A 10,000-nucleotide genomic window follows, 5' to 3' on the forward strand; every position below is an offset into this window, starting at 1 on the left:
GCACTTTCTATTTCACACGTGTGTGTGTGTCACGTGTATATATGTGTGTGTCTCTCACGTGTGTGTACATGTGTGCATCTGCACAGATTACCTGCTGCTGATGGAAGCCGGGGCCCCCTCCGTGTTTTGGGGGGGTCCCGATAGGTACAGCTCGCACAGGGGGGCTCCCAATGACAGGGGACGTGGAGCGGCGGGGCAGGGCTCTCTCTGAGGCATCCCGCTCGGCATCATCGTGGCTGGGAAGGGGTGCAGGGGCCAGGCCGTACTCGTGCATGATGGAGAGGGGACTCATATCCTTCAAGGAAAATAACAGAGGAACAATCACCATTCCCCCCCTCATCTGCAGAGCATCGCTCATCCTCCCCCCCCCTCATCTGCAGAGCATCACTCATCCCCCCCCGCCTTCCCACAAGGACCTGCAGAACATCGCTCATCCTCCCCCATAAGGACCCGCAGAACATCGCTCATCCTCCCCCCCCCTCATCTGCAGAGCATCACTCATCCCCTCCGCCTTCCCACAAGGACCCGCAGAACATCGCTCACCCACCCCCTCATCTGCAGAGCATCACTCATCCCCTCCGCCTTCCCATAAGGACCCGCAGAACATCGCTCATTCCCCCCCCACCCCCCAAGGACCTAAAGAGCATTGCTCATTTCCCCCCCTCCCAAAATTACCTACAGAGCATCGCTCACCCTCCCCTCCCCCCCCTCACAAAGACCCGCAGAGCTTCACTTATCCCCCCCACAAGGACCTGCAGAGCATCACTTATACCCCCCCAAAGACCCGCAGAGCTTCACTTATCCCCCCCCCACAAGGACCTGCAGAGCATCGCTTATTCCCCCCACAAGGACATGCAGCGCATCGCTTATGCCCCCCACAAGGACCTGCAGAGCATCGCTTATTCCCCCCACAAGGACCTGCAGAGCATCGCTTATTCCCCCCACAAGGACATGCAGAGCATGGCTTATTCCCCCCACAAGGACCTGCAGAGCATCGCTTATTCCCCCCACAAGGACCTGCAGAGCATCGCTTATTCCCCCCACATGGACCTGCAGAGCATCGCTTATTCCCCCCACAAGGACCTGCAGAGCATCGCTTATTCCCCCACAAGGACCTGCAGAGCATCGCTTATTCCCCCCACAAGGACCTGCAGAGCATCGCTTATTCCCCCCACAAGGACCTGCAGAGCATCGCTTATTCCCCCCACAAGGACCTGCAAAGCGGCTCAGTGAGGAGAGACACTGACTGGCACTGTTTTTGGAGCCGGGGAGCCTGGTTCAATTCCCGGTGTCGGCTCCTTGTGACATTGGGTAAGTCACTTTATCTCCCTGTGCCTCAGGCACCAAACACATAGATTGTAAGCTCTACGGGGCAGGGACCGGTGCCTGCAAAATGTCTCTGTAAAGCGCTGCGTACAATTAGCAGCGCTATGCAAGAATATGCTATTATTATTTATTATTATTATTCCCCCCCACAAGGTGCAGAGTATTGCCAACCTGAGCGAGGCCTTCCCGGACCGGCAGAGCATTGCCCATGTATCAGTCCCAGTACTAGAAGCCCGCAGAGCATTGCCCATGTATCAGTCCCAGAAGCCCGCAGAGCATTGCCCATGTATCAGTCCCAGTACTAGAAGCCCGCAGAGCATTGCCCATGTATCAGTCCCAGTACTAGAAGCCCGCAGAGCATTGCCCATGTATCAGTCCCAGTACTAGAAGCCCGCAGAGCATTGCCCATGTATCAGTCCGAGTACTAGAAGCCCGCAGAGCATTGCCCATGTATCAGTCCGAGTACTAGAAGCCCGCAGAGCATTGCCCATGTATCAGTCCCACCACTAGAAGCCCGCAGAGCATTACCCATGTATCAGTCCCAGTACAAGAAGCCCGCAGAGCATTGCCCATGTATCAGTCCCAGTACTAGAAGCCCGCAGAGCATTGCCCATGTATCAGTCCCACCACTAGAAGCCCGCAGAGCATTGCCCATGTATCAGTCCCAGTACTAGAAGCCCGCAGAGCATTGCCCATGTATTAGTCCCAGAAGCCCGCAGAGCATTGCCCATGTATCAGAACCAGAAGCCCGCAGAGCATTGCCCATGTATCAGTCCCAGAAGCCCGCAGAGCATTGCCCATGTATCAGTCCCACCACTAGAAGCACGCAGAGCATTGCCCATGTATCAGTCCCAGAAACCCGCAGAGCATTGCCCATGTATCAGTCCCAGTACTAGAAGCCCGCAGAGCGAACCCCTTCTTACCTCCGTGAGCAGCGGCCCTCTGATGGGGCGCAGGGAGGAAGTCGAATCCCAGATACTGCAATTCAACCTGGAGGGAAGCTGAGGAGATGAAGGGGACGTTACACACAGCAGCTGCACTCCTACTACTGCCCCCTCTCCCCCAGGCTCCCCAACGCCAGAGGTGCCAGGCTCGGTACCCCAGCACCTTCACCCACCCAACCTCAGAGGTGCCAGGCTCAGTACCCCAGCACCCTCACCAACCCAACCCCAGAGGTGCCAGTCTCGGTACCCCAGCACCCTCACCCACCCAACCCCAGAGGTGCCAGGCTCAGTACCCCAGCACCCTCACCAACCCAACCCCAGAGGTGCCAGGCTCGGCACCCCAGCACCCTCACCCACCCAACCCCAGAGGTGGCAGGCTTGGTACCCAAGCACCCTCACCCACCCAACCCCAGAGATACCAGGCTCTGTACCCCGCACCCTCACCCACCCAACCACCCTCACCCACCCAACGCCAGAGATACCAGGCTCTGTACCCCGGCACCCTCACCCACCCAACCACCCTCACCCATCCAACTCCAGAGATACCAGGCTCTGTACCCCGGCACCCTCACCCACCCAACAGGTGCCAGGCTCGGTACCCCAGCACCCTCATCCATCCAACCCCAGAGGTGCCAGGCTTGGTACCCCAGCACCCTCACCCACCCAACCCCAGAGGTGCCAGGCTCTGTACCTCAGCACCCTCACCCACTTAACCCCATCACCCTCATCCAAGCAGCCCCAGAGTTTAAGGCTCTGCCCCCTTCAGGCTCTCCCGCCTCGCTCTCTTTACCCCAGAGTGTCTCTGACCTGTGTACGTGTCCCCCGGGGCAGTGCCGGTTCCTCATTCTCTCTCACCAGCTGGCTCAGGCTGTGCACCAGTTCTTCTTGCTGCTCCCCCAGTGGGTCGTGGACGGGGGAAGAGGTGACCCGGGCAAAGATGTGGGGAGCAGGGAGCTTGTCCTCCATCTCCGCCAGCAGCTCGTGTACCTCCCTCCAATCATCATCTGCAGGGAGACAGGGACACCTCACTGAGGGCTTCTGCGCAGGAACGCAAAGCGCGTTGGTGAGAGGTGGCAGCAGGGAGACAGGGACACCTCACTGAGGGCATCTGTGCAGGAACGCAAAGCGCGTCGGTGACAGGCTGCAGCAGGGAGACAGGGACATCTCACTGAGGGCTTCTGCGCAGGAACGCAAAGCGCGTCGGTGACAGGCTGCAGCAGGGAGACAGGGACACCTCACTGAGGGCTTCTGCGCAGGAACACAAAGCGCGTCGGTGAGAGGCTGCAGCAGGGAGACAGGGACACCTCACTGAGGACTTCTGCGCAGGAACGCAAAGCGCGTCGGTGACAGGCTGCAGCAGGGAGACAGGGACACCTCACTGAGGGCTTCTGCGCAGGAACGCAAAGCGCGTCGGTGAGAGGCTGGAGCAGGGAGACAGGAACACCTCACTGAGGGCTTCTGCGCAGGAACGCAGAGCACGTCGGTGAGAGGCTGCAGCAGGGAGACAGGAACACCTCACTGAGGGCTTCTGCGCAGGAACGCAAAGCGCGTCGGTAAGAGGCTGGAGCAGGGAGACAGGGACACCTCACTGAGGACTTCTGCGCAGGAACGCAGAGTGCGTCGGTGAGAGGCTGCAGCAGGGAGACATGGACATCTCACTGAGGACTTCTGCGCAGGAACGCAGAGCGCGTCAGTGAGAGGCTGCAGCAGGGAGACAGGGACACCTCACTGAGGGCTTCTGCGCAGGAACGCAAAGCGCGTCGGTGAGAGGCTGCAGCAAGGAGACAGAAACACCTCACTGAGGGCATCTGTGCAGGAACGCAAAGCGCGTCGGTGAGACGCTGCAGCAGGGAGACAGGGACACCTCACTGAGGGCTTCTGCACAGGAACGCAGAGCGCATCGGTGAGAGGCTATAGCAGGGAGACGGACACCTCACTGAGGGCGTCGGTGAAGTTGCAGCAGGGAGACAGGGACACTTGAGGGCTTCTGCGCAGGAACGCATTGCGCGTCGGTGAGGTGGCAGCAGGGAGACAGGGACACCTCACTGAGGGCTTCTGCGCAGGAACGCAGAGCGCGTCGGTGAGAGGCTGCAGAAGGGAGACAGGGACACCTCACTGAGGGCTTCTGCGCAGGAACACAGAGTGCGTCGGAGGCTGCAGCAGGGAGACAGGGACACCTCACTGAGGGCTTCTGCTCAGGAACGCAGAGCGCGTCGGTGAGAGGCTGCAGCAGGGAAACAGGGACACCTCACTGAGGGCTTCTGCACAGGAACGCAGAGCGCGTCGTGAGGCTACAGCAGGGAGACAGGGACACCTCACTGAGGGCTTCTGCACAGGAACGCAGAGCGCGTCGGTTAGAGGCTGCAGCAGGGAGACAGGGACACCTCACTGAGGGCTTCTGCACAGGAACGCAGAGCGCGTCGTGAGAGGCTGCAGCAGGGAGACAGGGACACCTCACTGAGGGCTTCCGAGTAGATTCCATGAGCAGCGACATTACGCCTCGTAAAGAGTGACATTTTGAGAAGCCCACATTAAAAGATAGCGTTGTTAAGGGATGGAAGGCTGAAGCAATGAGAGAAGCAAGGCCGTATCCCCTCTGTTCTCTCTCACAAAACCCTGAAAACTACTGCAGGGTTAAAGTAAAATGGCTGCCAGGCATTCCCACAAACCACCAAAGAAGAGTATTTGTGCCTGAGGCGAAAGTCTGCATCATAAGGATAGAGCTCTGCACACATTTGGGAATGTAATGAAACAGAAGCAAAAACACAGAGACGCAGAGGGAGCAGAGGCGCAGAGGGGGCAGAGCGTGTACAATTTGGGGCCACAAGATGCCCATCACATTCAAGAAAATATGAAGGCGTCAAAAGGAGGAGGCGGGGAACCCATCAGCAGGTGGGACCGGGGGCACCCAGCAGCAGGGGGGGGCACACAGCATCGGGAGGGAGGGAGGGGGAGCGTCCAGCGTCGGGGGGCACCTAGCATCAGGGGGGAAGATGGAGCGCCCGGGGGTTGGGAAGGCAACCAGCATCAGGGGGGGGGGGGGGGGCACCCAGCATCAGGGGGGGTTGGAGGCACCCAGCATCAGGGGGGGTTGGAGGCACCCAGCATCAGGGGGGGTTGGAGGCACCTAGCATCAGGGGGGGAAAAGGGAAGGGTGAGTGGGTGGGGGCCATTCTCTCAGTCTCTCACCGATTGCTCCAGCTCCGAACGTATCATCATTAAACTGATCAATGTCTTCATCTTCCTCTAGGTCAGGAAATCGGTCACGGTCCTCCTCGAGAGACTGCCACGAGAGAGACCGTCACACACAGAGAGAGACCGTCTCCGTCTGTATGTATGTATCTCTCTCTCTCTCTCTCTCTCTCTCTCTCTCTCTCGACACCACACTCTCTCTCCTGACACCACACTCACTCTCTCTCTCTCCTGACACCACACTCACTCTCTCTCTCTCCTGACACCACACTCTCTCTCTCCTGACACCACACTCTCTCTCTCCTGACACCACACTCTCTCTCTCCTGACACCACACTCTCTCTCTCCTGACACCACACTCTCTCTCTCCTGACACCACACTCTCTCTCTCCTGACACCACACTCTCTCTCTCCTGACACCACACTCTCTCTCTCTCCTGACACCACACTCTCTCTCTCTCCTGACACCACACTCTCTCTCTCTCCTGACACCACACTCTCTCTCTCTCCTGACACCACACTCTCTCTCTCTCCTGACACCACACTCTCTCTCTCTCCTGACACCACACACACACACACACTTTCTGACAGGGGTACATTCACATCACATGGTTGTTTTTAGACATTAAACTTAATTAACATATACATTTAAAAGTGAAACACACACACTTTTAATGAGATAATTTCAAAATAGGATGGATTTAAATATACACTCAACTGTCTAGGTGGTGTCAATTTTGGGATATGCACCTTGCTTTAAAGTTTAATACTTCCAGTCACGGGAGACCAGTACATTTACACCGACACCACCGGGATCCCTAGCACCAGACAGGACAAGGTTGTAGAATAAAATGACGTTATTCTGGCAGCCAGCAGACAAAATAAAGATGCACAAAACAAGATACAATACCAACTGGGGCCTGGGGAGTAGACTCTAGCCTCGCTAGGTGCTTCAAGCAGGCTTGCCCTGTCCGATTCTCGGCCAGGATATCAGAGAGCAGATCACACAGCAGCCACTCTGACATGTATCTCCAGCTGGTCACTGTCAAGATTAAAACGCCTTCACAGAATGTCTCTCAGATAGATTCTCTGATTAGCAGCACCTCTTATATCGCCTCCTGTGGCTATCCTTTACATGGGACAGGGGCTGCTGGCCAATCAGAGCAGACCTGATTGTCCACTCTTTCCCACTCACCAAATGTCTGTAAGGCTAAGGCTCCGCTCCCTCAGTCAGCGCGCCCGCACTGCAGACAGGCGGGGCGCTGACAGACACAGGTTTAAGCGGAGGGACCCGCTCCCCCACCCCCCTCGGGCTCGGGAGATGCTGCGGGCTCAAACGCTGACACTCATGCACACATACACACACACACATGCAGGCACACATACACACACACACACACACACACACAGGCAAGCACTCACGCTGCTTTCCCTCCACACTCCTTCCCCGCTCCCCGAAGCCTCCCCTCCTCATTGGCTCACAGCCACACCACGTGACGCGTCCACGCTAGGGATTCGGCTGACGCGTCACAGCGTGTAGTGAGCTGTGCAGCCAGGGGGGACCGGGACCGGCTCGGGAGGATTCCCCTGCTGGTGGGGAACGCTCGTGTGGCCGCCGTGCCACCGGGCGCAGCAGGTCCCAGCCCTAACACCTCCACGCTCCCCGCCTTTGTCCCAATACACCTTTATCTGCAGGAATCTCAGCTGATTAAATCAGAGTCCCCCCCATACAAATGTACACATGCAAATCCCATTACAAGTCTGTATAGTAGAAATGAGCACAGTCACATAATCCAATTAACACTTCACAGAGCTGACCCCAAATCACATCACAGTGCTACACATAGATCACAAACACTTTACAGAGCCCGCTCCCAAATCACATCACAGTGCTACACATAGATCCCAAACACTTTACAGAGCCCGCTCCCAAATCACATGACAGTGCTACACATAGATCCCAAACACTTTACAGAGCCCGCTCCCAAATCACATCACAGTACTTACACATAGATCACAGACACTTTACAGGGCCCACTCCCAAATCACATCACAGTGCTTACACATAGATCACAGACACTTTACGGAGCCCGCTCCCAAATCCCATCACAGTGCTACACATAGATCACAAACACTTTACAGGGCCCGCTCCCAAATCACATCACAGTGCTACACATAGATCACAAACACTTTACAGAGCCCGCTCCCAAATCACATCACAGTGCTACACATAGATCACAAACACTTTACAGAGCCCGCTCCCAAATCACATCACAGTGCTACACATAGATCACAAACACTTTACAGAGCCCGCTCCCAAATCACATCACAGTGCTTACACATAGATCACAAACACTTTACAGAGCCCGCTCCCAAATCACATCACAGTGCTACACATAGATCCCAAACACTTTACAGAGCTGACCCCAAATCACATCACAGTGCTTACACATAGATCACAAACACTTTACAGAGCCCGCTCCCATATCACATCACAGTGCTTACACATAGATCACAAACACTTTACAGGCCCGCTCCCAAATCACATGACAGTGCTACACATAGATCACAAACACTTTACAGGGCCCGCTCTCAAATCACATCACAGTGCTACACATAGAACACAAACACTTTACAGGGCCCGCTCCCAAATCACATCACAGTGCTACACATAGATCACAAACACTTTACAGAGCCCGCTCCCAAATCACATCACAGTGCTACACATAGATCACAGACACTTTACAGAGCCCGCTCCCAAATCACATGACAGTGCTACACATAGATCACAAATACTTTACAGGGCCCGCTCCCAAATCACATGACAGTGCTACACATAGATCACAAATACTTTACAGAGCCCGCTCCCAAATCACATCACAGTGCTTTACACATAGAACACAAACACTTTACAGGGCCCGCTCCCAAATCACATGACAGTGCTAGACATAGATCACAAACACGTTACAGAGCCCGCTACCAAATCACATCACAGTGCTACACATAGATCACAAACACTTTACCTCATATTGCCTGCTCAACTAGACTTGGGGATTGCATTAACATTGGATAAAGTGCTTTGGAATACATTCTCACATACATAGTGCATTAGGCTGCGCTTAGAGTGCCCGCGACGGCAATGCGACGTCGCTCCAAAACAACTGACTCCGTCGCCATCGCTTATAGTAAGCGCAGTGGCAACGGAGCGACCAAATATCACAAACACTTTACAGGGCCCGCTCCCAAATCACATGACAGTGCTACACATAGATCACAAATACTTTACAGAGCCCGCTCCCAAATCACATCACAGTGCTACACATAGATCACAAACACTTTACAGGGCCCGCTCCCAAATCACATCACAGTGCTACACATAGATCACAAACACTTTACAGGGCCCGCTCCCAAATCACATCAGAGTGCTTACACATAGATCACAAACCCTTTACAGAGCCCGCTCCCAAATCACATCACAGTGCTACACATAGATCACAAACACTTTACAGAGCCCGCTCCCAAATCACATCACAGTGCTTACACATAGATCACAAACACTTTACAGGGCCCGCTCCCAAATCACATCACAGTGCTACACATAGATCACAAACACTTTACAGGGCCCGCTCCCAAATCCCATCACAGTGCTACACATAGATCACAAACACTTTACAGAGCCCGCTCCCAAATCACATCACAGTGCTACACATAGATCACAAACACTTTACAGGGCCCGCTCCCAAATCACATGACAGTGCTAGACATAGATCACAAACACTTTACAGGCCCGCTCCCAAATCACATCACAGTGCTACACATAGATCACAAACACTTTACCTCATATTGCCTGCTCAACTAGACTTGGGGATTGCATTAACATTGGATAAAGTGCTTTGGAATACATTCTCACATACATAGTGCATTAGGCTGCGCTTAGAGTGCCCGCGACGGCAATGCGACGTCGCTCCAAAACAATTGACTCCGTCGCCATCGCTTATAGTAAGCGCAGTGGCAACGGAGCGACCAAAAATGTGGAAGCGGGTTAAATTTAATTTTTTACAGACTGTCGCCACATGTGACTGTCTCTGAACCAATCAATGACCCCGTCGCTATCTTAAAGTTAAATTAGAACTTTCGCGGGTGGCGACGTCATCGGTCGCATCGCACTATAATTGCGGCCTTACACATTCCCTGTTCTCCCCCAGATACTAAAGTACATTTGGCTGAAATAAGCCTTACATAGGTGGCCAAGTTACAAGGATTTAGGGGCAGCTAGCTGGGCTTCATCCCAGTTTTGTGATGCCAGCTACCCCTACGGTCACACTTCCATATAATTACTGTGGGATGTATTGCACACAATGCTCACAGGGATATTGTTTTCATGTAGCTTCTCTAAATAAGAGCATGAAAAAAATATAGTGCAATTATGCATTTGTAGGCACACTATATCTTTGGTGTTCAGAGACTGTTTTCTAAGGGTGTCTAAGTGCGAGTGAACTTCTGGTGGTAATATAAATGAGTCTCACTCACAGATATGA

General features: G+C 54.3%; 1 protein-coding gene across 1 annotated transcript in view; it reads right to left on the reverse strand.

Moving 5' to 3' along the window:
- The window catches only part of LOC142475898 (protein PAT1 homolog 1-like), a gene marked incomplete at its 3' end in the record, with an annotated part of 13,655 nt that overhangs the window by 2,495 nt on the left and 1,160 nt on the right, over nucleotides 1–10,000 (reverse strand). Inside the window, exons 2-5 of the mRNA XM_075581577.1 lie at nucleotides 5,460–5,553; nucleotides 3,078–3,274; nucleotides 2,250–2,327; nucleotides 92–295 (exon numbers count right to left, since the gene is read on the reverse strand). Coding sequence (XP_075437692.1) covers nucleotides 92–295; nucleotides 2,250–2,327; nucleotides 3,078–3,274; nucleotides 5,460–5,553 — 573 coding nt within the window. The remainder of the gene's footprint in view (nucleotides 1–91; nucleotides 296–2,249; nucleotides 2,328–3,077; nucleotides 3,275–5,459; nucleotides 5,554–10,000) is intronic.

This window comes from Ascaphus truei, unplaced genomic scaffold (assembly GCF_040206685.1).
Source record: "Ascaphus truei isolate aAscTru1 unplaced genomic scaffold, aAscTru1.hap1 HAP1_SCAFFOLD_1422, whole genome shotgun sequence".
Taxonomy (NCBI): domain Eukaryota; kingdom Metazoa; phylum Chordata; class Amphibia; order Anura; family Ascaphidae; genus Ascaphus; species Ascaphus truei.